The sequence below is a fragment of the Equus caballus genome, chromosome 6 (assembly GCF_041296265.1).
Source record: "Equus caballus isolate H_3958 breed thoroughbred chromosome 6, TB-T2T, whole genome shotgun sequence".
NCBI classification, from domain to species: Eukaryota; Metazoa; Chordata; class Mammalia; order Perissodactyla; family Equidae; genus Equus; species Equus caballus.
In genome coordinates, this window is record NC_091689.1 from 20,654,498 (window position 1) to 20,680,994 (window position 26,497).

Sequence of the window (26,497 nt, forward strand, 5' to 3'; positions counted from 1 at the left end):
GCGGGACTTGCAGAGGCATCTCCTGGCTGGAAGGTCTAGGTCATGGTGGAATGCCTCATTTCCGGGGGATGGCCAGGTTGACCCGTATCCCAGACTCTGAGATGGTGGTCATGTGCAGGGCAAAGGGGATCTTTCATTCCAAACCTTTGTGCTCCAGGGCAGGAAATGTGAGGTCAGAGGCGGAGTGGGGCTTGCCCAAAGCCACACAGCGCTCCCAAGCAGGGCCAGCATGGGGAGTCATCCTGACTCCCAGGTCCTGATCAGTCACGAGTGGCCCCCATTTGAGTCCCCTGTCCTAAAAAGGACATTGAAAGTAAGTATTTAGCCACACCCCAACCAAACCCTCCTGGGCGAGGAGGGAGCAGCCCAGAGATGTTCAGAGATCTGCCTTTTGGTGTCTGGCTCTGGTGCAGCCTTGGCAGGCAGGAGCTGAGAGGCCCTCCCCACAATGGGGGTTGCTGTCCCCACTGCAGGCTGTGCATGCGGCACGTGCAGGGCTACAGGCAGAGGCTGTCGGAGCTGGTGCTCAGGGGCATGGACTCGGAAGTCCTGAGCTGCCGCGTCAGCAGCACCGCCGCCTGCGTGGAAGTGAGGCTCGGGGTGCAGGGAGGGCACTGGGGTGGGCTGGGGTGGGTGGCGGGTGACCCCAGGGCTCTCCTGGGGGGCTCACCTCAGGGACAGGCACCCAGGCTCTCAGGGGCATCTGAGTCCATGGGGCAGGGGAGCATCTCTCATTTGTGTGTTCATTCACTCCTTCACTCCTTCATTCATTCATCACTAGAGTAATTCGGGGTGGGCACTGAGGGGACAGAGGAGCTGAGAACCGATCTGTGCCCTGAAGTGCAACAGCTAAGTGACCTGTGGCATAGCAAGTGCCAGGACACCCAGGGACCTCCCAGAGGAGGGTGCCTCGGGCTCTGGCTGGGATCCAGGCTCTGGGGGAGTTCTGGCACAGGAGGACCCTGCGAGGTGAACGGGCTTTGCCAGGAAGGAAGGCTGAGGAAGGGTGTTATGGCCACTGGGGCCAGCTCCCCTTCCACGCAGGTGGGGTGCTTATGGGGTCCTGAGAGAATTCGCCAGAAAACTTTAGGAGAAGTTTCATTGGCTGCACGATGTCCAATTTGCCCTTGGAACCAAACACTGACATAGCGCAGGGGCAAATGTTTTCTGTAAAGGGCCGCAGAGTAAAGATTTGACATTGAAGTCATTAATTTGGTGTTTGGTTTTATTTAAGTTTATTTAAAACACACCCACGTGCGCGCACACCCACACATGCCAGAGGGGGCCCCGTTGGCCTGAGGTCCTGGCGCTTTGAGTGCCAGGCCAATAGTGACTCTCTGAGTCCCAGATGAGGGAAATTCACGCTTCTTGTGCATTTCTGTTCAGACACAGTGGGCACGGCTCTTGCACATGGTGGCTGCTTGGTCGTGTTAACTGAACACATGAATGATGAATGAATGTGTGAACGTAGGTAACACTCATTTAGCATTTCTCAGGTATTTCGTTATTGCATCCGAACAACAACCCTTGAGGCAGGTGCTAACATCCTCCTCTTTTTATAGATGAGGAAACTGAGGCTCAGAGGGGTTGGGTGACTTGCCAGGGTCCCACAGCTGGCAGGTGGAGGGCCGAGAGTTGGTCCCGGGAGTCTGGGCTCAGAATCCTCCCCTATCCACAGACAGACCATTCTGCTCGTTGAATATAATCACACATCCCTTCTCGTGGCTGGGAAATGAGCCTGTATTGGGGGTAATTGTAAAAAGTTCTCCTTTCTAGTTCATGAGCGACCCAATTCTGTACCAGGAGAAGCTGCTGAAGCCCGTGGTGTCGATGCTGGAGAGGGGCGTGGACCAGGAGGATGTGGCGCTGCGGGTGCTCTCCCTGCGCGCCCTCGGCAACATGGCCCTCGGCGCCCCCAAGAAGGTGCTGTGCTTGACCCTGAGCCCAGAGGCCTGGGGTGCAGGGCCTGGCGGGCTAAGGGTCCAGCGTGGGCATGTTCTGGTCAACCAGTGGGGGCTGAAGGCTCCCCGTGCCCCCCAGGTGAGGCAGTACCGGAAGGTCCTCCTGGAGAAGTGCCTGTGTTCCCTGAGGGAGCCCATGAGCACCAGCGTGACCTCTGAGGGCATGGAGGCCCTGGCCAAGATCCTGGCTGAGCTCCGGGAAGGAGACGTGGGGTCATCCTTCGACGCCATCTCCGAGCAGTGCAGAGCCTTCTTCAACAACGTGAGTCCAGAGGAGAGCCTCAGCCAGCCCTGGCCTCCACCGGGGTCTCCGCAAACGCCCGCTCAGGGACCCAGTGAGCACTTCTAATCCCGTAAAGAAAAGATGTGTTCTGGAGCAGAAGGGGCTACAGGCCTGACTTGGCTGACGAATCAACTGGCTGATCATGGGATCTTGTTAAAAAAAACCTCTCATTCTAGGACCCATGGGACCCTCCTGCCCTGCTGTTGGGGAATGAGGTTCCCCTTTTAATTCCTTGCACCCCACAGAGGCTCTTTGGGCACCCCTGACGTGCTGGGGGGGGGGGGGGCTCTGCTAGGCAGTGGCGCGCCTTCAGATCCAGCACGGCCCTCATCCAGGGAAGAGAAGGTCATAAATACCAGAATATGGAGAGACTCTGTCCCGATAGAATGATCCAGAGGGCTTTGCAGGGGCCAAGGCGTATAAAAGGGTCCACAGAGAGCGGCTGGGGTTTTGCTGGGCTTCCTGCGCCCCGTCCCGGCTTTCACGCACGTTTGTCCATCCCGGCCGCAGGAGAGTGGGCTGCTGCGTCTAAAGGCCTTCATCCTCTTCGGGAAGCTGGCAAAGCTGGTCAGGATTTCCAAGAAGCATTTCTTCAAGGCGGAAGTGAAGAAAGCCTGGATCCCCCTCATGCTGCACTGCCAGGACCCCTGCTCCGATGCAGCCCAAGTAAGACGCACCCTCCCTCTTGCATCCCAAAGTCTGGGGACCACTGTCTCCGAAAGGAAAACGAACTTCGGGTCTGCTGGCTCAGCTGGCTGCGGGCTTGCCCCACCTCTCTCAGTCTCCCCAAGAGCCCAGAGGCTACGATCCACCCAGCTCTTCCCTCCAGGCTGGGGAAAGGGACCATTCAAGACGACCCACAAACTGGCTTATGGAGGAGTCTCGGCTCTGGGGGGGAAACATGACCTGGTTTCCTTCTTCTCCAGGCACAGCCTGCAGCCATCCTCCACCGGCTGCCCTTTCTTCTACCAGATTCTTGAATTTGGTCCTCATTATTTTATTATGCCCGTTATTACGATTCCGTCATTTAAAAGTTGCCTTAAATCTCTCCTCACCTACTCTGGAGGGGGCAGGCTTGTGCTGGGACCACTGGGCATACTGGAGGGGCGCCTGGCTCCCTGACCCCACATTTCTCCTCCTTCTCCGAGGTCAAGCCCCTCCAGCGCATGGGAGGAGGGACAGGGGGAGACCCACGTCTCCTGTCTAACTGCTGCCTCTTCCAGGCTCACACTGGTCAGCTGGGGACACACGTGTGGGGATCCTCTGCTCCCCCGCACTGCCCGTGGCTCTGACCTCTGTCTTCTCTCCTCCCCATCTGTCTTCCTACATAGACTGGGGAGGGTGCGGTGGGGAGGTGACCAGGATTAGGGGCAGTTCTGCCACCTCTTAGTAAGCTGTGGGGATACAGGTGGCCCCAAACAAAGGGTGCTCAACAGCTCATTTTCAACCAGTGCCCGTCCCCGATTCTGGGGTTGCAGGATAAATCCCCTCCACGTCGCTGTGAGGGCTGCAGGTGTCCACGTGGGGCGCGGTGGTCTAGGTGGCATCCGCAGGGAGGTGAGGGGTGTCCTGCAGGGAGCTCCTGACCGGGGCTCTCTGCTCTCATCCTGCCTCCCTCCCTGGCTCTGTCTCGGGGACACTGGTGGCCCAGGGCACGAAGCAGACTTCCTTCCTCACGATCCTCACTACCTTCTGTCAGCGGCTCACATCGCTCTTTCCTGTTTCATCAGCAACTGCCCTGTGGGGCGGTGCTTCAGGGGAGGACTGAGGGCACACCCGGAAATGGCACCAGAGGGTTTAGTGAAGGGACCACCAAGAGGGGTGTGGTCAGGGGAGGCCAACACAGGATGGCGACACAGCTGCCACTCATTCCCCTGGGAATAGATACCCCAACCTCTCTCTTCCTGCCCTCCAGTCTCCTACCAATATCTTCTGTGGCCTAACGGCTCAGGAGGCCCGGGGGCCGGGGGCCTGGCTGCTGCAGTCCACAGGGACACAGGGACACGGGGACGGGAGGAGCTGGGTGGAGGGCGTCTGAGGACGTGAGAAAGCCCGCCCAGTCCTGCCAATCCCAGCCAGCCTCCTGACCCCAATCTCCTGGAGGGGCAGCTCCCAGGCAGGGCTGCTGAGGGCACAAAGGTGCTGGCTAAGGGGGCAAATGGGCTGTATCTGCCCCAAGGGTCCTTTTATACGTGCGCACGCAACCATCGTATAGGCTGGTGGGGCTCTGGTCCCAGGTACCCTCCCCGGCCCACCAGCCTGCCCTTCTTTGGCTTCCTGAGGCTTGTCTGAGGCTGCTCTCTGGCCAACCCTTCCCCTCGCGTGACCGCCTGACGCCTCTACTGCTGTCCTGCCCTGTGCCTCCAGGCGTGCATGGCTACCATGTTTCAGTGCGTGCGCTTCTGGGGCTGGAAGGCCCTGGAGGGCTCCTCCGGCCCGAGTGACAGCAGTGCGGCTGACAAGATGACTGCGTTCCAGGCAACGCTGTGCTCCGTCCTGGTGAGGAAGCTGAGGGCGGACGGGTCTGTTGGAGGGGGCCACCAGTGGCTTGGGGCTTAGGGTCCAACAGACTTCTATCTTGTGACCCTGGCTTCACCTTTCAGATGTGAAGTGTCACTGTCTAACGGAAAGTGAGCACAAGCCACACACCCATTTTTAAATTTTCTAGGAGCCACGTTAAGAAAAGGGAGACAAGGTGAAACCAAATTTAATAATAGATTTGATTTAACCCAACAGATCCAAGCATTGTCACTTCAACATGTAATCAATATAAAAATCATTAATGTGATAGGTCACGGTTTTTTTGGGTACTGTCTTCCAAATCCAGGAGGCACTTTACTCTTAATTCAGACTAGCCACATTTCAAGCGCTCAAGGACCACATGTGGCCAGTGGCTACCATATTGGACAGCCTTGCAGGTTGTGGACAAATGTAATCCCCTCTCTGGGTCAGACAGACTGCAACGGGGGGCTGAAGGTCCTTAAGTCGCCCGGTTACTAATTTGCTGTGTGATGCTGGGATGGGCACTTGTCCTCTCTGGGCAGACCCTCCCACGTCAGACAGATGGGAATGCACTTTGTGAGCAGCCAGTCTCCGGGACCTCATCCTGCACCGCTCTGTGCATCACTTGGTTTTGCAGACTCAGAAAAAGCCTGCTGTTCTCTACAGCTTCTTGCTGGAAACAATGACCTATGTGAAAAGTAACTTGTCAAGGATCAGAATTGCTGCATGCAACCTGGCAGGTGAGCCAGCAGATGCCTCCGGCTGCAGCAGGGACCTTCAGGCTGGTGGGGACAGACCTGGGTCTGGAGGGGGAGTGGGACAGGCGCTGGGACCAGAGCTCAGGTAAAAGTGACCCTCCGTGCTCCCTGCTGCCTACCTGCCCCGTTCTCAATTAGGCGTCTGCAACTAAATCCTTAACACACACCCTCACAAGGTAGAACCGCATCTCTTTCTGACCTCATGTTCGTGCGATGAGCATTTATTCCTCTGGCTATCATTTTAGGAATTATTATGAAACAGATGTCCGCACATTATCTGAAAAAGCTGGACTTCCCGGCGATACGGAATTGTAAGCAGTGAAGACTCGGCTATATCGGGTCCACTGAGCCACTGGGGAGCTTGGTGAAACAGCTCGAGGGAGCAGCCAGGCAACCTTCGCTTGTATTTCGGGGTGCGGGGGTGGGGGCTGAGTGACCAAGGCGCCCAGGTATGGCTGAGCCTGCGGAGGGGCTTCCAGGAAGACGCGTGTTCGTTCCCGGTGCTCCTGCCCCCGCCCCTTGACGCATATTTATGCAAGGCTTCCGCCCGGATTCCTCCAGCTGACCCACGCCCCAGCCGGGTCTGTGGGTGAGCTTTCTGTCCCTGTGAGTGACAGGTGGCAGACGGTGTGAAGACACAGCGCCCCCTGCCGTCCGCTGACTCCAAGCACAGGGGACCCCGCGGCCGCAGCCCCCGCGAGCCCCGGGCCGGTTCCTTCCATCACCCCGCGCAGGACGGAGGGCGGGCCTGGCCACGAGGATCCTGATGCTCTCCCGTTTGTGCCCCTCTCAGCTCTCCAGGAGCTACAGCTGGACTCGGATCCCGGGGTCCGGAAGGCGGCGCTGGACACTCTCAAAATCTTGGACACCTGTAGTCAGCACCGGCTCTTGGCCTCACCGGAAGGGATCTCCTAGGTGGTCCGAGCGGAACTGTAAACCACCTCCCGGGAGCGCCAGACCCCACCGCGGCAAGAAAAACGAGCTTTAGTTTAGTTTGTAAGAAACGCATTGTTCTAAAATACTCCTGTCCCTCTCTTTCCTCGCGGTGAAATAAACCTCCATTGCCGTTTGGAGGGCAGAGTTCTGACTGTCAGGTGACGACATCCAGAGCCAAGACAGTGGGGCACAGGGAGCCCTGTCTCAAAGGGCCATTTCATTCCTGCTCCCCGCCCCGCCCCAAGTGTGTGATGTCAGGCGGCCCCTCAGCCCAAAGGATCTGAAGCCACCTTTGTGTCTTCACTTGCCTTCCCGTCGCACCCACGCTGATGGCGTGTCCCCTGCCAGGCACTGTGCCAGGCGGTGAGGGGGCCTGGGCTACTGTCCAGCCTCTGCTCCTGGGGGTCCCACCCTTACAGGAAAAGGAGGTGTCCAGCAGCCAACCGTGATACACAGCAGAGGGAGAGGGGGGCGGCAGCCAGGGTGGAGGTGCCCTTGCAGCGTGTCGGGGAGTGTCCAGCAGCCTGGAGATAATCCAGGAGAGCCTCAGGGGGAGGTGACACGACACCGGGCCTACCCTCACCCTTCCTATCGTCGAGGCCTGATGGGACTGGCTGGGGCAGGGACCCAGCGAGGCCTGGAACAGAACCCGGCTGAGGGTCCAGAAGGAGAAATTACCTCCGTGTCCAAGAAACAGGCAGGGGAGAGGGGAGGGGAGTTGGGGAAACTTCCCACACTCAGGGCAGCAGCAGAATAGTCTGGTTGTCCCCAGAGCCAGTAAAAGTGGGATTTCCAGACCGTCCCCACCACAGCGGCCAAAGGTGCTCCCCACACTGGGCTCCATCGGTGGGAGAGGGCTGCTGAGCCGGCCAAAGAGTCGAGCCCCACCAACGGCCAAGTTATTTTCTGCCTAGTGGTAAAGAGTGTTGCTGCCGGAAAACTTGAAGACCACCGCTATGGTGGGCACGGCTATGCCACTCACGACAGGCCTGGGGAAAGAGCTACACATTTGTACAATTAGGTCTCTCATTCCCTTTGTGTTGGTGCAAAACATTTCCAGGTGGTTTCTAGAGCTAAACTTGAAAAGCGAAAATGTAAGACAACAGAGGTTTTTTTTTAAAGATTTTATTTTTCCTTTTTCTCTCCAAAGTCCCCCCGTACATAGTTGCATATTTTAGTTGTGGGTCCCTCCAGTTGTGGCATGTGGGATGCCACCTCAGCGTGGCCTGATGACTGATACCATGTCTGTGCCCAGGATCCGAACCGGCAAAACCCTGGGCCGCTGAAGCAGAGCATGCGAACTTAACCACTCAGGCACGGGGTTGTCCCCTGACAACACAGTATTTTTGATGCTGAGAGTAGGGTAGGTTTTCTTTTAAAAGTAACAGCAGGGGACCAGCCCCGTGGCATAGTGGTTAAGTTCAGCCATTTGGCTCTGGTGGCCTGGGGTTTGCAGGTTCCGATCCCAGGCACAGACCTACACACTGCACATCAAGCCATGCTGTGGCAGTGTCCCACATAAAAAATAGAGGAAGACTGGCACAGATGTTAGCTCAGGGACAATCGTCCTCACCAAAAAAAAAAAAAAAAGTTAACAGCAGAAGCGGGAAAAAATAGTTAATCTATCTGACTTTGTTAAAGTGTCACTGCTGTACAATAAAATGCCATCAAGTTAAATGACAGATCACAGATGGAGGAAGTTGCTTTCAATGTATATAAAACTAGACTGGTTCATGTAATTGGATTGGTATCCAATATACCCAACTCAGCGAGAAAGCAAACAAAAAGTGTCATGAGGGGACGCTTGGAAAGCCAGTACCCCAGGAAGACACGCCAACTGCAGTGTAGTCCATTTCACAGCCACCATAGTGGCACCGACTGTGGCAGTAACATGGGGCAGTGGCACTTCTTATATTGCTCCCCGGAATGCAAATGGGAGCAGCCCTTTGGGAGAGCAGTTAGGCAATCATTAGGGAAGTTGAAGACATGCCTATTGGAGGCCGATTCACGTCTAGGTGTGTGCCACAGGTAAACCTACACACGCACAAGGACCACGGCTCAATGCCTTCTTAGCAGCAAATGGCCAGCACGACATCTGAGTAAACCGTGGGCCTGAGGACTCTTAAAACGAGAGCAACCCCCGGGGTCGCAGCTCCCAGCCGGTCAAACACTTCTCAGAGGAACAAAGTTGCAGAATGCGTGGAGTACTCAGTTACTGATGTAAAGTCAAAACACAGACCATTCCGTATAAAGGTCGTGGGTCCTTTGTCAGCAGAGCCTATCAATTGCCTGGGGCCCAGGCCCAATCCCTTCTGCCCGGTCTCCCTCCACTAGACGACAGAACAGCAAAAACCTGATCTTCCAGCCCCTCTGGCAGGTGGGCCTGGCCTGGCTGGAGACCGCAGCATGGGTCTGCTGAGTGTGATGGGGGGGGCGAGGCAAGGCACACGCAGTTTGGGGCAAAGACGACAGTTTTCCCGATAAAGAGGAAAGGATCGTTTGTGCTCTTCTTAGGAAGCTGCAGGCACGAGAAAGAAGGGTCTAGAAAAATGGCAGGGGCCACTCCAGGCTTGGCTGAGCCCGAGTCAGCAGTCCCTGTCAGCCTGGGCCTCCTGCGAGTGTGAGGCCCTTGGCCAGGTGCTCAGCTCCTTACTGATTCACAGGGCCCTGGACTGAATGTGTCCCCAGACCCCAGTGTGATGGCAGCTGAGATGGGGCCCTTGGAAGTGACTTGGGTCAGATGAGGTCATGAGGATGGGCCCTCCTGATGGGATCAGTGCCCCTATAGGAAGAGACCCCAGGAAGCACATGCTGACTCCACCATGTGAGGACGCGGCGAGGTGGCCTCCTGCAAGCCAGGCAGAGGGCTCTGCCCAGGGCCCGACCATGCTGTGCCCTGAGCTTGGCCTGCCAGCCTCCGGGACTGTGCGAAACCAACTTCTGGTGTTCAGGTACCCAGTCTACAGTATTTTGCCACGGCCGCCCGCGCTGACACAGGTAACGTGGCCCCAGCGTAAAGGGTACACATCGCCACCAGGAGAGTGGTCGCCCAGGGAGGGGACAGGAAAGAGAGGTGTGTGACTTAATCTTGTCTCTAACCTTTCATTTAAAATAAAAAGTCTATGACACTCAGCAATGTTTTACTTCATTTACTCAGGATGGTTGGTACATGGGTTTTGTCACTGTGTTCTGAATATTTGAAATATTTTATTAAAAGTCACTGTGATATCCTATTATGAACAGCTCCAACAAATGTCATGAGACGTCATGGATGCCACGTGGCTGTAAGTGTTCTGGGACCATCACAGGACTGCTTACATACAGCATGTTTTCATCCAAAAACATTAAGTTGATAGGAATTACTTTTTCTGGGTGAGTTGTATTATGATTCAATTTACTACTGTCTAATATGGAAGATACCAAGTCCCCTGGGTCTGAATTTAAAAGACTCAGCAGCTGTATTTTCCTCCCAGGACCATTAGATCCGGGGTTTAAACTTAGGTTTCATAGCAAACAATATTCTTTAACAAAACAGGAAATGCAGCGGAGAATTCTCTGGACGTAGCTAAATCTAACAAAAAAACCATGAGAAAAATAGGCCTATAAAGGATAACATTAAAAATCTTAATTGAGCAACTTTATTCAAATAATTTCTATAGCAAGAACTCAGTTATCTCAATGGAACCAATTTCATTGAAATTTGCTTCGAAGGGCAGATAAGTGAAGCAGGTTCTAACAATCCTGAGAATTAAAAAAAACAGTAAGGGGGGAGGGGAACAAAATTCTAAAATAACTTGGCTATAGATTTTTCAGCTTTGCATCTTCCTAACACAAAATTACTTTTCTCTTCCATCCTCAAAGATGTGTTGTTCTTTCCTCTAGGAAAAAAAAAAAGACAAAGAAAATGATTTCAGTAAAATTCCACTAGAATTCCCAACACCAGCCACCAAAAGCAGAACTGTTTCATATTTATTCCATTGCATGGATATTAATATTTGTGTGTCCACTATAGAAAATGCCATCATGCTTAATAAACACCCTAACAATGTAAAAAGAAAGAAAAAACCAACCTAACAGTAACCCGTCAAGCAGGCAGGGCAATGTGGGGGTTAATTCCACAGGTTTCAGATCCTGGCTCAGCCCCGCCCCGCCTGTGTGGATTCAGGAGTTTAACACTTAGGCTGTGTCCATGTTTATAAAAAGGGCCAGGACCTGCCTATTGGGCAGAACCTATCTACTCAACGGCTTGTGTGGGGGTTAGTAACTGAAGGTGTGGAAAGGGTCAGTGTGGCCTGGGGCACGTACAGCATGCAGATGTCAGCCACTTAAATTCCTTCAGTTGTCATAGCTCCTAAAGATTTGATCCCTTTCCTCAAGAAACGTATAATTTAAGTAGGGAAAGAAGAAAAATACGGAAAATGGTTAAGTGTGTTGATATCATGGTTTAAGACAAGTGCAAAAAGCCCCTGGGGGTGGACGCCATGACTTGTCAAATCCCAGGGGGGTCGGGAGAGTTCTCCTCACGGTCCTCCATGGCCAGGTGCGTGGACTCGCACCCTCCCGTGTAAAGCCGAGGCCGGCTGCCTGTGGCCCCAGACTGAGCCGGGGAAAAGCGAGAGGAGACCCTGTACTGAGCATCCAGAGGTGACCTCACGGGGCCCAGAGGGCAGCTCGGGGGGGACCCACTATGCTCCAGGGGCTGAGTCAGCAGGTGGCTCGAGAGATGATGAGGCGGGAAAAGGCACAGAAGTGAATCCGAGGGACAGGTGTCTAAAACGAACAGGTTAGGGGGGCCCATGAGGAAGAAGCAGGGACAGTGGGACAAGGGAGCTGTGACATGTCAGGGGCTGGGAGAATTGTCGGGGATGGCTCCGGGGCTGGGGGGGGTCTGCGGTGAAACACGCCCTCCCTCTCGAGGGAGAAATCAATCAGGTTGTTCTGAGAATGAACTATGAGCAGACAGAATGCAAGGGTCTGCCCTAAGCACGTGGCTGGATCCCAGAAAGCCTCAACACCCAGGACTCAGAACTGCCCCCAAGTCGCCCTGCTGACGCTTGGTCTGAGAAAGCCAGGTGGGCCTGGGGAGGGTGGCAAACAGCCAGAGGCCCAGACAAAAGGGAAAGAGCCACCAAATCCAGCGGACGGAGGACCCTGCCCACAGCAGGGCCTCCTGGGGTACGGGCCGCTTGCCTGGTCTGGCTGGCCCTGGCTGACTCCCCCTGGTTCCACCTCTGGCCCTGCCTAAGCCTTGACCCCAGAAGGGGGGGTCCTGGATGGTAAACCTTTCCATAACCTGAACATTACATCAATCCTCGACCGGAAAGACAAGTTACAACATAGGCCTGTTTAATCTAACAAAGGCTCCCGTGAGGTTAAAGCCACAGGGACCGGCCATCAGGAGGTGCTGGTGGTGGGATGTGTGGTTTCAGTCGAGCACGAGCCAGACCGCAGCATGGGAAGACAGGAGTGAGGCAGGAAGTGGACACAGAAGGAAAAAGGAAGACTGGACCGTGAGTCCGAGCTTGAGGAAGAGCAGGAGCCAGCGGCGGCCCCTGGGGCTCCTGCAGGAAGAAGCGGGCATCTGCTGCACCCGCAGCCCCCAGGCCCACGTGGAGCCAAGGCGCCCCGAGGGTTTCTGAAATATTGTTCCAGCAGGGGAGCCACGCAGGTCTGAACACTGAGAAGCACGAGGGGCCAGAGGCAGGGAAGGACCATTGCGGGTACTGAGGGGCAATGACGGTGACCACTCAGGGGTTCATCTCCGAGAGGAGATGCATCTTCCCCTGAGCCAGGATCACAGGACAAACAGGCAGAGGTGGGTGAACAGAAACTGGGACCTTGAGGGCGGATGGGGTCCATCTGAACGACCACTCGGGGGCCAACCATTAGGTTGGGGTGAAAGGGGAGAGGAAGCATGTCCACCGCCTCACCTGCCCACACCTGGTGTGGGATGCTGGCTTCACGTAACATCCAGAAGCCAAACCAAACTGGGTCAAATCCCATGAGCCAGTGGGTAAGCAACGTGCCCTGACAACAGCTACAGCCGGGTCCAGATTGCGGACACACTGACGTGCATGCTGGGCAACCTGGCACTGATGCAAAAAGCTTAACACCCACACTCACCCCACCGTCTCTCATCGTGTCTCTGGGGGAAACAAAATGATGCACCCACATTAGAACTTTAGCTTCAGATCCGCACAAACTAAACTGGAGGAGGAGGGGGACGGGCACAGACGGCCTTCAAGGGGAGGGCACTGGGATTACGGGCGGAGCGGGTGCGTGTGGCCCCGAGCAGGCCGGGCCCCCTACACGTCTGCGAGGCTGCCCTGGCCACTCTGTCCCTACTAGGAAACCCCAGAAGGAAACAGAAAGTCATTATTTCCAGATCAGTTTCGCCCCACAACAGCTCCTTTCTGAGTGTAAGATGAAGAGGCTAGAAATGCCACTGTTTGACAAGGAAGGAGGTATGGAGCTCGATAAATGAGGCTGTTTAGAAAACCCCCTAAATGTGTTCCATTGCAAAATGCGTAAGACCTTTCCTATAAGAACGTGTCAGCTCCACCTCAAAGAATCTTACACATGAACACGCGCTTGATAGAAACGCCGATTTTGGAGGAAGGGAAAGAATTTTGGAAAAAGTTTATAAAAATTAACACTTGAGGTAAAAATCCTGTCGGAAAGCAACCACATTCAACGCAGAGAACGTACCTTCTTCTCTTCCCAGTCGCGCTGTGAGGGGCCGACCTCTTCCCCTGGCCTTGGGATGGCTTTGCGCACCACACGTGAGGAATCTCGGGAACTGGCTGACTGGCCATACACCCCAGGATCTGACAGTCGGCATCTTTTGGCCGGGGACTCGTGGTCCTTCCCAGCAGCAGACACAAAGCATGTGGATGGATGAACCTCAACTGTGGTTGAGCCCAGTGGACCTCTGACACTCCGCTGGGGTGAGGATGACAACTTTAGGGAACCCTGGAAGCCAAAGTCTGGGTTCACTTTTCCTAAGAAGTCTTCTTTTTGATACTGAGCTTTCACACTTGCTTCATCTGGAGACGCCCCAATACACAGAGGTGCCTTCATCCGCTGCGGTGACGTTTGGCAATACTTCTGATGAAGCTTGTCAAATTTCTCTTTAATTTCATCGTAACGACCCCTTCCACAGCTTAGAGGTCGTATCCTCGGCACTGAAATGGCTTTGCTGGGTGACATTGATTTCCTAAATATTCCCAGACTGTTTCCTTGAAAAAGAAGGCCAGCTGTCTGCTCCGAGCGGCCTGGGCTCCATGTGGGGTTGGTCTTCGAAAGTGAGAGAGAAGAATCGCTTGTTGGCAGGCATCTATCTGCGTCGAGTGATCTGCCCAGGTTTTCAAAAGCCTCATTTAATTTCTTAGCTTTTGCTTTGATGTGAAGGCTATTCGGCCTGTGGGTTTCTAAGCTCCGGGGGCCACCAGGGCTTGCTGGACCACCTCTGTACACGTCCACAGCCGAGGAGCTGGGGAGGTAAGTCAGGCAGGACTGCTTCCTGGGATCCGGGCAATATTCCTGATGCAGCTTATCAAATTTGATTTCGATCTCCCGATAATGCTTCCCTCCCTCGCATGGCAGTGTTCTTGGTCTGGAAACTATTTTTACAGGAGAAATTAACCATTTTAATGCCCTAATTCTATTTTCCTGGTCAAGGCGATACATGGCACCGGAGTCTAAAGAAGTCAGTGAAGAATCCTTCTGGAATGTTCCTTTAAGCTCCTTCCAACTTGGATCTAATTTATGGATTTGGAGTTTGTTTACTTCAAGAATAGCTTTGCCCAGTTTTAAACCTGTCTTGTGGCCAGAAGCACTGAGTAAGTTCTCGCAGGCTCTTAACGCCCCCACCTCTTTCGCTGGCTCTGGACAGGCTGAAGGTCCCTCCTGGGGGCTCCTTCGCAAGTGCCTGCCCGCTCTGCAGCGCGTCCTGTTCACTCTGCCCTTATGCCTGAACCTCTGCCTGGAGTTCCAGTTTTGAATGATGAACGTCTTAGTGGAGATGATGCACGACGGCTTCGTGCTCAGCAGCCGGCTCATGGAGTGCAGCATGCCCGCGTACATGTCGCTGATGGTCACGTCGCAGATGTCCTCGGCCTCAAAGGACTGGCTGCTTGAGAGGCTGTTACCACCGGCCCCTTGTAGCAACAGACTGTCATTTCTAGGCACCACGGCCAGGTCTGTGGAGCAAGAATGAGAAGGGCCGCTCTCTCTGGGAGATGACGCTGGCTTGATCGGGCTCCCGGGACTCTTTTCAGAGATAATATCGCAGCATCCTGGAGAAGAACACACACACGAGGTACAGGTGTGTTACCATTCAGACCTGTCCGCATGCAGAGGTCACGGAACCAAAGAGTGAGTCATGACCGTAATGTGTTTTGTAAGCAATATAAAAAGAATAAAAGAGAAAAACTCCACAAATACTTGGGAATAGACTCCTCAGATTTCTTTCTGGCTATCAAACTTAAATTTCTACTCTCCACCTGAACTTCCCAAAAAGACTCTTCCTTCCCCACATGATGGTTTAGAAGTTGGTCACCTTTTCAAAACTAATTAGATGCCAGAAAATAATGACGCCGTTTACCTACAGGGCTGGGTGGGGAAGGCATAAGTCCCGTGAATACACCTCTTTATACGGCTTTGACCTGTGCATCATGTTAAATGCTTCCATATTAAGAAAAAATAAAAATAAACCAACAAGGATAGGGATAACTCTAAAAGTGAATAAGGACCAAAAAAATGAACCTCACTGTGTATCAAATTGATAACAAATGAAAGAGAAAAAAGAACCCAAGTAACTTTGAACACAACACTCTGAATGTGCTCCCTCGGTGGGATATTGTCTACGGGTAACAGAGTGGAAATCTTGAACCTTCATCAGCAGATTGAAGCAAGTGGCCACTGGTGCCGTGATTCTGAAATTACTTTGAGTTGCACAACTGACCAAATGAGCGTACGTTATTGGTGCTGGTGACAATGGTGGGGGGCAACTATAGAATCAGGGGTGGGGAAGACAAGTGCTCAAAAACCAATGGGGACAGGTCAGAGGACATAGAAGCCAGCATGAAAGGTGCTCCTTTAGGCTAAATCTGGGATGACTTGAGCATCACGCTGAATATTGGCAATGGATTCTAACATGTGAATTAAAAAAAAAGGTCCATGAGTTCTTACTGATTCTAGAAAAGTAGAAAAAAAAAAAAAAGCATGTGAGGGAGATAAAGGAAGGAAAAAAAAGAAATGGAGGGGAGACCGCACTTCTTTAGAGAAGAATGCCAACAAATGCATGCAGAAGGAACGGCAGAGCCAGAAAAGGACTGGTTTGCAGGCACCAACTCAGGCAACAGTCATGACTGGACCTAAAACACCGGGGTGGGAGGTTTCTGGGGAAAAGGCCTCCAGGTAATCTGAAGGGATTGCCCTCAGGCGACTCCAAAGAGAAGTGAGAAACCTGGCAGATCCCTCCTGGACTCAGCGACCAGGCTCAGGAGTCACCAGCAACAGGACAGACTGACGGGACATCCTGAGAGGACGCAACATCACCTGTGTAGTATTTTTGCCAAAAATGTTTAATGTGAACTTAATCTCGAGGAGACAATCAGACAAGTCCCAATGTGGGGCACATTCTGCAAAACTATTGGCCAGGACTGTCTGAGAGTCAATGTTGGAAAGACAGTGACGGTGACGGCAGCAAGGCCAGGGAGCCCACCTGCACTGAAGGAGAAACTGAAGCAACGATGATGCCCAGGTGGCTCTGAACGGGTTAAACAAACAAGAAAGGCTCCAAGGGACACCACTGGCACAACTGGGCACACTGTATTGTGTCGATGCTAAATTTCTGGCATGTGCCAAGTTTACTGTAGTTGTACAGGGAAATCACCTGTTCTCAGGAGACACTTGTGAAGCATTCAGGGATAATATAGATGGGAGTGCAAATAAATATATGTGTGTGGGGGGGGCGGTGATAAAGCAAATGTGACAAAATGCAATTGTCAATGCAGGTGAAGGATGCTTATTGTATGAGTCCTATGTTTCTGGAGATTCAGAAACTTTCCAAATGGTAAGCTGGGATAAAGAGCTGTGCCAGAGTCCCAGAAGGAAGAAGCATTGCATTTTTTAACTCTTCATAGTTTACTATGCAGTGCAGGAGTCTCTGCTGACGTTGATGACACACGCACAGGGGGCGCCCAGTGTAAGGGGCACGGCTGCTCTACCAAAAGTGAACGGGTCACGGTTTATGACAAGTTTCCGTCACACTCACCATGGGCATGCCTGGCGGGCAAGGTCAACGAACGGACCAGGGTCCCACATGTGTCCTTTCCACCTCCATAACTGGCACGCTGAAATGAAAGCAAATGGCTGTAACAGAGGACTGTCAGGAGTTGACTCTGGGCACGAAGATGCTCCCCCTGCAATGCCACGCCTGCAGGACGGAGTGAGAGGCTGCTCCCCTCAACCACACTGTGCCTCCCAGCTCGGCAGCAGCGGTAACAAGCCTGTGACCACAATGACAGTGGCCAGTTGTGGTGGGAAGAAGCATCTTGGTAAACTCCTAAAACTTCGTCCACGTGGCTTCCAGGGTGCCCCCCCACAGAGGGCCACCAGTCTCTGCCAGGAGCCCCCTCAATTCCTCCTCCACCGTCACACTCTGACAGCAGGAACGCTGGGGCCAGGTGGATGGTGGGCAAGGAAAACCCGCCCTGAGATGACAGAGCTGTTCCCAGCCCCGGTGTCCTCCCGGACTGACAGGGCAGCCAGAGGCCACTGTCCGCTGCCCTTCCAGTCCCTCTGCGGTCCTCAGAGACGGGCTTTCCACCGGTCAGCAGCACAGTAAGAAAATAAATCCATCCCTCTAAGTTTGCTGCCTTCGAGATGAATTATTTGTTCCACAATATGTACTTCTGAGTTAATCGGTATTGAAATCCCTTTTATTTAATGAAAAGATACTGACAGGACTCGGGACACTAGGAGTTGGCATCCTTATGGCAACTTCCATCTTTAGCTTTCCAGCTCTTCTTCGGGCAAAGCTCGGGGAGACCGGCTGCCTGGAACTTGGAGGGCACTGAGCCTGGGAGGGGGCCGGCGAGGCCCCCCACCTCTCCAGGGCCTCACCGCTGCCCCCAGCTCGCCTCACCCCAACAACACGGCCGCAGGGCAGGTGGGACAGGCACTTGCAGCCAACACCAGCCCCGGTCACACCAGGAAAGGGGGTGGTGGGAGGTATGGCTTCCCTTATTACGCAGCTTAAAACCCCTCCCCCCAGGGGTCGGGGCCCAACGAGATTTCTGTGAGCTGCCCCAGAACAGAGTGGGCAACAGAGGGCGCACCCCCCCCGGTTTCCCCGATCTGACGGCCCTAGTGGACCCGAGGGTTTACTCCAGAAGCGCAGACACCTGCGAGCCTGTGAATAAAAGAGTTTGGAAACAATTGCTCAAAATGCTCTTTACAGGTTCTGTAGGGAGTGAACAAGAACTTGACTGCATCGCACTCAACATGTCTCCAGTTCATGACGTGATTGTATAGAGACATGTCCTGGCAAGCAGGTTACCTGGAAATACCCTTCATCCTGCAGGAGGATATCCACTTGGGTCAAGTACTTCCTTCTCAGCTCATTTTTCAAAGGGTTCCGAGGCGCTGCAGGCTGATAAAAGAGAGAAGTCAGTGTTCATAAGAGCTTCTAGGTATGGCTCTCTCTTGAAATCTGGAACAAATGGGCAAGCTCGTTAAGGTGCAAATCATTATACAAAGTTTCCAGTCACTTTCCCACCTCCTGGTGTTAACGGTGCAGAGTGGTCCAGCCCCTCTGAAAGTCCACCTGACCCAGAAATCTGACTTTAGGGAATTTACCCAGTGGTAATAATGCAAAAGAAAGTAAAAAGACAAAAAAAAAAACAAGTCTGGAGAGGTTTATGACAGCATTACTGGAATAGAAAAAAATTTAAAACAGTCTGAATATTCTTAGTTGAGTTCAGGACTCAACCAATAGAAATGACCCCACGTGGTATGTTTTTAAGAAAAGAAGTCCAGGGTCCCAACTCAGGGGGCAGGGATGGTTGCCTCTCCCTCCCTCATCTGCCACCCACTGGAGACAGGGGGTCTCAGCCTCACTCTGCCCTGAGTCAGGGATGGGGACGAAGACAGCGGGTAACACACACACACACACTGTTCTGTCTGTTACTGTTGGGGCCACCTGTATCCCCTTCACTGTCAGCCATACCTAATACTTCAAAAAGTGCCCCCCTCCTCCCCAGAGTCATCTTATTCTAGTTAGACACCAAAGTCACATGTGGGTGCATGGGCTAACCTCTCCACAAAAAGCGATTTTAGAGGAAAAACCACATGCTAGCTATCTGAGCATCTGCCATGGGGCCAGTAAGTCGCTCTAGTGGATTATGTTCTGTGTACTCTCGTCTATTCCAGCAGAGAGTGAAGGTGAGAATCAGGTCCTGTGAGGAGACAGGTGGTTTCTGGGGCCACTGGGACCCTCTGGGAGACAGACGTGGAACAACGGCCTACCCGGCTATGTGACCTCGTGACGAAACGGGCTTTCAAGGGCTGACCTGGAAATCCTTCCTAGAACACCCTCCTTTCCTTATAACACTGCCTCTACGGGGTGAGGCCGACTCAGAACCCAGCTTCCAATGTGTGCGCTGGATCAGGCACACGGCACACTGTGAACCACAGCTGGGCTCATTGTGTGCAGAGGGACCAGCATCCAACAGCTGCGTAAGTTCAGAAAATCAGGCTGGAACCGGGGGCAGTGAGGGCGGGCAAGGGCTAGACTGGGAAGGAGCGACTTGCTGCCTTGGGGGACGAGAAGGGGAGACCAGAGACTTGAGGGGCGGGATCAGCAAAGAGCGAGCCTCAGGGGAGGTCTTCAAGGAGGATGCACACTTGGCCCCTGGCCGCGACTGTCCCGTCATTACAAAAGGCAGGTCTCACCACCAAGGCCCCGGCAGCCAGGTCTTCCGGGTATACAGTTCCATCAACATCGTCGCTTTTCGAATCTAAGAGTGAAAAAGGAAATCTCAATCAGAATTTTAAAGAAAGCTTGCATTCTTCTTTCAAGGATGGTTTTTGCATCACTTGAGTCTGTTCGACAGTAAACATTCCTGTTGCTTCAAGGCTGCTCCCTTCAATGAGGACACAGCCGTCTGTCACTGTCCTGGTTATCAGGCAACCTCCCAGAACAGAAAGATGCCTCAGGTGGAGGGAGGGAAAATCAGCCTTCATATCACCTCTAGCTCTTTCAACGGCCTCGGATCCTAGAAGGCACTTCAAGATGTTCTAGCTTTTAAAATGCGCCTTAGAAAAAGTCCTAAGGAGGAGTCTAGACTTGAAATGTTGTAACAGAGGCATGTCAGGCCAGTCCCTCCCGACCTTGCTGGAATTTCTAGCATGGCGCCACTCACCCTCTCCCAGGGTTGCTGTGTAGGCCGTGGGAAGCTCGTGACCTCTGGCTGCGGCTTGCTCGGGGTCGTCTTTCCTGCCGACTGTCCTCACATGGGAGTCCTCAAAGTGCAGAAGGCGACAAAGACATGCTCGTGTCAGTAATGACACATTTCAAAGCCACTGTAAAGTAACAAACCTACATCCTTCCTTTAGCATGAGAGAGAACAGGAGGTTCACAAAGCTTCTCTTCTAGTACATTCCGGGATAAAAGGCTCCTAGGAGGTGGATAGTAGAGGTTCCCCTTGGAAAATGAGCAGAGCTTTCTTCCTCCCATCGTGCCCAGGGCTGCGATGTCAGAAACCACTCGGGTGGCGTGTGATGGAGCAGGCGGGGGAGAAGCGAGGGAAAGGGAGCGGGCCTGCCCGGCCCACGCATGGCCGCAAACGGAAGCCAAAATGCAACAGGACAGGTCCGTCACTGGATCAGCAGGTTGATCCAGAGGCCCTGGGGGCCTTTCCCTGATCTTGCTTGTGACCCTGCACGTGGGAGCCAATTTTAGCCTGAGCTCCACTCCCAGGGGTGGCCAACCGTCCTGATCAGGACTCATGCCACAGGGTGGTCAGTGGGCCACCCCTGGGGAGGCTGTGCTTCCTCTGGTGCCTGATCAGCACCACTGGCCTCGCTAATAATCATGACAAAGGCCATCAGTGGGTACCCACTAGCGGAATTCAAGAATTCGGGATAACAGACTGGCTACAATATTTTAGGAAGCCCCCAGCCTTGCAAGCACAGGAGTGAGGAGTGGGGAGCCCTGTCCCTTGAGAGGCAGCCCTGAGGCGTCATCTCTGAGGGGATTTGGGGCTGCCTGGGGACACTGTAACTGCATCCCGCCTTGGGAATGTTGCCCGCTTTGCCTCAGGTAAGTTGGGCCTGATCACCTAGACAGACGGGCGGGACCTGGGGGTGGTTACAGAGCTGTTTTGTGGCTGCTGTGTCTGGATGAGACAGAAGTCAGTTTGAGGAGGGGAAGCAGCCCTGGGCATGGCCTCTAACTATCGGCCCTCTGGGGTCTACAAGGAGAACCGGGCCTTGCGTTGGGTCCAAACTGGCTTAGGTCAACGCACAGCCCATGGGCCTGCCTCCCACAGCCTCCAGGCAGCAACCTGGGGACGGGGGCACCATGAGTATTCGGTTGTCTGGGAAAAGGAGGAGGCAGATCCTGGCAGAGCCACCCACAGTAACTTCAGCGAGTGGTCATCCCATACTACACCCAGTTTCCTAATTCCGGGAAAGGGGCTTACAATTTTATAGACCCCAGGTAGGGGTCCTCCTACATTTTAAGCAAAAACCTTAAATAAATATCCAGATGACAACATTTGCCCCCTGGACCACGCAAGCACTGGTCGGATTGGTGGGCATCACTATTATGTATAACTAAAGAGGACATATTTTTTGACCTAATAATCCCACTTTCAGGCATTCACTGAACAGGAGCGATACCAGCACTGGGAAGAGACAAGATGATTCTCTGAGGACTGTTTGTAACAGGGGCCTTACAAATAAAGTTTTATTGGAACACAGCAACACACTCATTCACATATCATCCACGGCTGCTTCCCCCTCACAGCACAGAGCTGAGCAGCTATGAAAAGGGCCATACAACCAGCAAACCCTAAAATACTTATCATCCGGCAGGAAAAGTTTGCTAATCTTGATTTATAAAAAAGGAAGGTGCAAAAGGCTAAATGTTTATCAACAAGAGAGTAGTTAAAAAAAAAAAGGTGACTGAATTATACAATGGATGATGGAGGAGTGTGCACAATATAAAGTAGAAAAAAAGAGTAAAAAAATGTGTATTCATAAATATATGTATTATAAACAGGAATTCCATTATACTGAAATATCACTAATGACCATCTATAGAAGTCAGGTTAATTTTAAGTAGTTATATATATTCCTAACATTTCTATGACTAATTATATTGTATGTTATTAAAACAATTAATCAGGAGGAAAATTTGACTTCCCATGTGCTGTGAATTGCTAGGGAAGCCCAGTGCTGTCTTAATTCTTGGGTGCAGGTTCCTGGACCAGTGGACCATGAGGAAGAACCGTGTGGTTCTGAGAAGCAGTGATGAAGAGAAACCAGACATCTTTGCAAAAGTGACTCTTGCAAAGACTCCCTGGGTCTCACAGAAGGAAGGCCACCTGTCTCAGCACCTTCCATAAACATAACAGACCGCACAGCTGCAGAGTCCATGGACAAATTAGGGGAAAGCCCAAAAAACCCTGGGTCTTTTGAAGGCAGAGCAATGTGCAAGGGGTGTGACCTGCATATGGTACCCTGTCCCTAATGTCTCCTCCTCTAAGCCCCTTCAGGAAAGGAAAAGAGGCCTTTTTCTTCCCCCGAAGGACCTGGGTTTGGTCTTTGCTATAAAGACTCAACTAAGTAAGCTCACAGCTGTGGCTGAAGCTCGTGCTGGGAGAGGTCCATCCAGTTGGCCCAGTCTTGCCCGGGGGGTCCTGCTGTCGGAGCCCCAGGACCTATGGCAGAGGAAACACAGGGGCACAGAAGAGCTTAAGCATCACACAGCTCCTCCCCGCACTTGGCAAGCAACAGAGGAAATGCTTGTCAGTAAAGCCTCACAGACAGGAGAGGAGGGTAGTTAAGGCGAGAAAACCATGCATGGCACCAATGCCCCCAGCAGCTCACACTTTCATTCACACCAATATACCCCTCGGCAAGGCATGTTGGCAACAAAATTTGACCTTAAATACCTGGATGTGTCCTTCGTTTCTTTCCTTTACAAGACCTCCACCCCAAATTCTCAATCCTTAAGAAAAGAAACCCAATAAAAATTACCACTTAAGTAACCCCAAACGCTGAACTTCTGTTCAATCAGCATTCAAAGAAATCTAAAGGGACAGGCAAAAGAAAGATATCATAGTAAAACCTGGCCATATTTCTGATAGTCTGCGGTTTTTCATCTTTGTGATGTGACTAAGAAGGGATCATTGGGTTGCAAGGCTTGAGATGGTTGTTACTCATCATAATGACAGCAAAAATATACACAGTGCTTAGTGTTCCAGGCTCTATTCCAAACCCCGTCACAACCTCACTGATGTCTGACTCCTGGAGCACTCTGACTTCCCTATGGGAGAGGCACCCACCAAGTTCACTGTGCAGATGGAGACACGGAGGCAAGGAATTCAAATAACCAGCCCAGGCCACTCACCCACGTGGTGGAGCCAGGCTGTGAAAGCTGGGGAGGGCCTCTGTGCTCCTGACCACTGCACCATGCAGCCTTTCCAGAACAGACTGATGCTTGAGCAAATGAGCCTGGAGTCAAATCAAGGCTTTGCCCCTTAGGGTAAGTGACATGGGGCAGGGTCCTTAACCTCCCTCTGCTGTATCTCCCACTGAAACGAGGATGATTCTAAGAACAGCGCCCACCTCGAAGGGCTGTTGAGAATCAAAAGCAGGAGACCGTCAGAAGCGAAGGGCACATGGGTAGCCGTCAACCCACGTGATCAGCTCTTACTTTCCTGCTGTCTTCATCATAATCAGTGCGGGAGTGTTCGTTCCAATCCACCCCCACGGTGGGCCTTAAGTTGGGAATTCAGGCTCCAGGGGTGGTCAGCTAGTGTTTATCAGAAAGGCTATTCCCTAACGGAGTGCCTCTCCGGGTTAAGGAACAGGTCAGGGGACCTGTGCCCTCAGCACCAGCCAGGAGCTTGTGAGAACGCAGCCCTACTGAGTCTGCCTCCAGCACTGCTGTCTGGGCCCCAGGAATCTGGATTTTAACAAGCTCTCCAGGCGGTCTTCTACATGCTAAAGTACAACTACTCTCAAGGTAGGTAGATGTTTCGACTACCGTTCTCATCAAACGAGTCAGAGACGAGTTATCGCTGGGGAAATGAGTGGTATTCAAGATTGGCCAAAATATTCCAGACGCTGCCCATTCTTGCAAGAACGGGCCATAAGAACATAGTGAACCCATTGATGGCACCCATAAGGATGATTCCTACACAGCCCTGGGTCCTGCCCTCAGGTAAGATTTGTCATCATCTGGCACAGACAAAAGCATAAAGAAACCTGCAGCTGGAGTACCTTAGCTTCTGTCTGTGTCAGCGTGCCACCCAAGGTATGGCTGGGCCAGCTAAAAACTCAGAGAGCTGGGACGTCTTTTAATTTAAGGAGATCTTATAAACCTTTTTGCGCCTGTCTGTTCGATGAGCAGAACAGGAACTGAGATTTGCTTTCATTAGTAATAGTGAATTGATAACAAGGTTGAATGGGAGGGACTGACCTCACCCGGTGCAAACTTTCTCCACCTGGTTACCAGAGAATCCACGAGATTTAAGTCAGTTTGCAACATGAACCATTAAACAGAACGGCTCCTTCTCCCTATATTCAGGTCAAGTTCCAAGTACTCAGAAGCTCCAGGAAGACAGTTACTGCTCCAAGGCAAACAGGACACATAACGGTCAACAGGAGTGTTTCCCAGTGTTCCATGAACTTCACAAGCACTCACGGAACTGTCACAACAGCCACACCAAGTCGCTATTATTGTCATCACCTTCCCATTTTACAGATGAAGAAACTGAGGCACAGCCTGGCCCAAGCTGACAGGATAAGTGGCCAGCTGGATGCAACCCAGGCAGGGGATTTTTAACCAGCAGGCATCTATGTGCCTTCAGAATTCTGTTTTAATAAGTAATTCTGTTGGAAGTAAGTGATCTGTACGTTCAAAGGAACTAAGAATGTCTTAGTTCCTGTTAGACGAACAGGGTTTCTTTTCATAAGAGAGCCGGGACTGCATTTTAAACTCTAGGAAAGACACTATTCTGTTCACACTTTTCACCGTAAATATTCAGAGGATGACTGTGTACCCTGGGGCGTCTCGTAGGTCAGCGTGGACATTTGTACCAGCGGGGCATCCTCGAAGGGCTGGTTGTACTGCGGAAGAGGGAGGGGCGGCTAATTAGGTCTCAGAGCATTGAGGAGCCCCTGACCCGGGCTGAGGAGGCGCCAGCGCGAGGCTCGAAGTCTGGGGGCCCCCAACCTCTAGTCTCTGCCCCCAGACTCCCGAGCCTGCCTCCTCCTCCTCCTCCTTTCCCTAGCCCCAACCCCGCCTCCTCCTTCTTATGCAGCCCCCTAACCCCGCCTTCTCCTCCCCATCTCCCCAACCCTGCCTCCCTCTCCTTACGCAGCTCCGAATCCCGCCTCCCTCCTCCCCATCTCCCCAACCCCACCTCTCGCCTGTCGTCAACCCCGACTCCTCCCTCCTTACTCCAGCCCCCAACCCCGCCTCCCGGCTCCTTACCCCCAGCCTCCAACTCTGCCTCCTCTCTCCGTAACCCCAACCCCGCCTCTACCCTCCTTACCCCAGCCCCACATCCCTCTCCCCAACATCAACTCTTCCCTACTTATCCCCAGCCCCCAATCCCGCCTCCACCCTCCCCGTACCCCTAAACTCCCCTCCTCCCTCCCTGCCCAAGCCCCGCTTCTTCCTCCCTCTCCACCTCTCTCCCCTCCCGGCCCCGCAGGCCTCGCGCCCCGCCCCCTCCTTATCCCAGCCCCCAACCCCGTCTTCCCCTCCTCCCTCCCCCCCCAGCGGGCCGGTGGGGGTCGCACCTTCTCTATCAGTCGCTGCATGCGCCTCTGGAAGCGACGGCGGCTGTCCCTGAGCTTCTGCTGCAGCGCATCCTCCCCCAGGACGTCGCCCTCCATGGCGCGCGGACCACCGAGCCGGACTCCAGCAGGAAGGCAGACCTAGGACCCGTCCCCGCGCTGAGGTTCAAATAGCGACTCCGCCCTTCCTGCCCGCCCCTCGGGCTCCCCATTGGCTGGCGCGGAGAGGCCGGGCGCTGATTGGGCCTTTCAAACCTGCGTACGCCGTTCTCTCCCGGCCAATCCGCGCTCGAGTTTCTGGCCCCGCCCCGCCCGGGGCGCGCGTCGGGCTGCGGGGAGAGTCCAGAGTCCAGAGTCCCGGGCCGAGTGTGCAGAGAGTGATGGCGTGGTCGCCCCTCTCGCCGCTCCCGTGCCCGTTCATCAACAGTGCCACACCAGAGCCCTGTGAAACACATATGAGACGTCGCCCCGGGCCCTTCCCTGGTCCGGCTTCCACACCCTGCCCGCCTCGGGTCCCTGCTCAGTTACAAGAGATGGGAGTTTGGGGGCGGGGTGGGGGGGGGGAGGCGGGGCGAGGGTGTTGGGGGGGGGAGTTGGCGAGGAAGACACCGCCAAATTCGAAAACCAAAGGAGGCAGGAAACTGAACGTACGTTTAGAAAGAAGAAATGCCATAAACGTCACAGAATCCAGGGAAATAGAATATTGTCATTAATCTCCTGGCACACCTTTTCCGTACATATTTTTTATTGCATACTCGGCCTCTTCATGGATATTAATTTTCTAATATTTTTCTAGAGTATAGAAAGATAATTCAGTCTTTCCTCAAGTATAGTTGATCGAATTTATTTTGTAGTTTTATTCAGCTTCATATCTTAGCCATATTTATGTGCTTCTGCTGATATGATTACCATGGGATGTGAGAAAAAAGCAGAGCATAGTTCTAAGCACCATTAGGTCCCCTAGATGGGGCTCCTCACCTCCTCTCAGCCTGCACCCCAATGCTACCATGCCA

The 26,497-nt window shown here is 53.1% G+C and overlaps 2 protein-coding genes across 11 annotated transcripts in view; one reads left to right on the plus strand and one right to left on the minus strand.

The window, feature by feature from the left end:
* MROH2A (maestro heat like repeat family member 2A) overlaps positions 1–6,577 on the plus strand; it is a 44,157-nt gene extending 37,580 nt beyond the window's left edge. For 7 of the 10 annotated variants that reach the window (XM_001499448.7, XM_023642622.2, XM_023642623.2 and 4 more), the window contains 8 exons: positions 474–588; positions 1,777–1,923; positions 2,041–2,223; positions 2,755–2,910; positions 4,612–4,743; positions 5,384–5,486; positions 5,750–5,815; positions 6,298–6,577. In XM_001499448.7, coding sequence (XP_001499498.4) covers positions 474–588; positions 1,777–1,923; positions 2,041–2,223; positions 2,755–2,910; positions 4,612–4,743; positions 5,384–5,486; positions 5,750–5,815; positions 6,298–6,419 — 1,024 coding nt within the window. In that variant the 3' untranslated portion in view covers positions 6,420–6,577. The remainder of the gene's footprint in view (positions 1–473; positions 589–1,776; positions 1,924–2,040; positions 2,224–2,754; positions 2,911–4,611; positions 4,744–5,383; positions 5,487–5,749; positions 5,816–6,297) is intronic. The other 3 variants (XM_023642621.2, XM_070269541.1, XM_070269539.1) reach the window with 1 other exon arrangement.
* Positions 6,578–9,574: 2,997 nt separating this feature from the next.
* On the minus strand, positions 9,575–25,667 carry HJURP (Holliday junction recognition protein). The gene is made up of 9 exons (XM_023642625.2): positions 25,488–25,667; positions 24,743–24,809; positions 22,628–22,683; positions 19,871–19,970; positions 19,401–19,465; positions 18,007–18,099; positions 16,720–16,798; positions 13,149–14,737; positions 9,575–10,318 (listed from the first exon to the last, which is right to left on the minus strand). Exons 1-9 carry the CDS (start codon positions 25,581–25,583, stop codon positions 10,277–10,279), a joined length of 2,187 nt encoding a protein of 728 aa, XP_023498393.2. The 5' UTR covers positions 25,584–25,667; the 3' UTR covers positions 9,575–10,276.
* Between the last annotated feature and the right edge of the window lie 830 nt (positions 25,668–26,497).

Bases quoted from the DNA above. Each gene is read 5' to 3' on its own strand.
- HJURP (XM_023642625.2), bottom strand. From the start codon at position 25,583: ATGGAGGGCGACGTCCTGGGGGAGGATGCGCTGCAGCAGAAGCTCAGG. The intron at 18,100-19,400 runs GTGAGACCTGCC...CTCTTTTATCAG, and splicing joins TGGCTGCCGGGGCCTTGGTG to CCTGCAGCGCCTCGGAACCC. The intron at 10,319-13,148 runs GTACGTTCTCTG...TTTTTTTCCTAG, and splicing joins GCGACTGGGAAGAGAAGAAG to AGGAAAGAACAACACATCTT.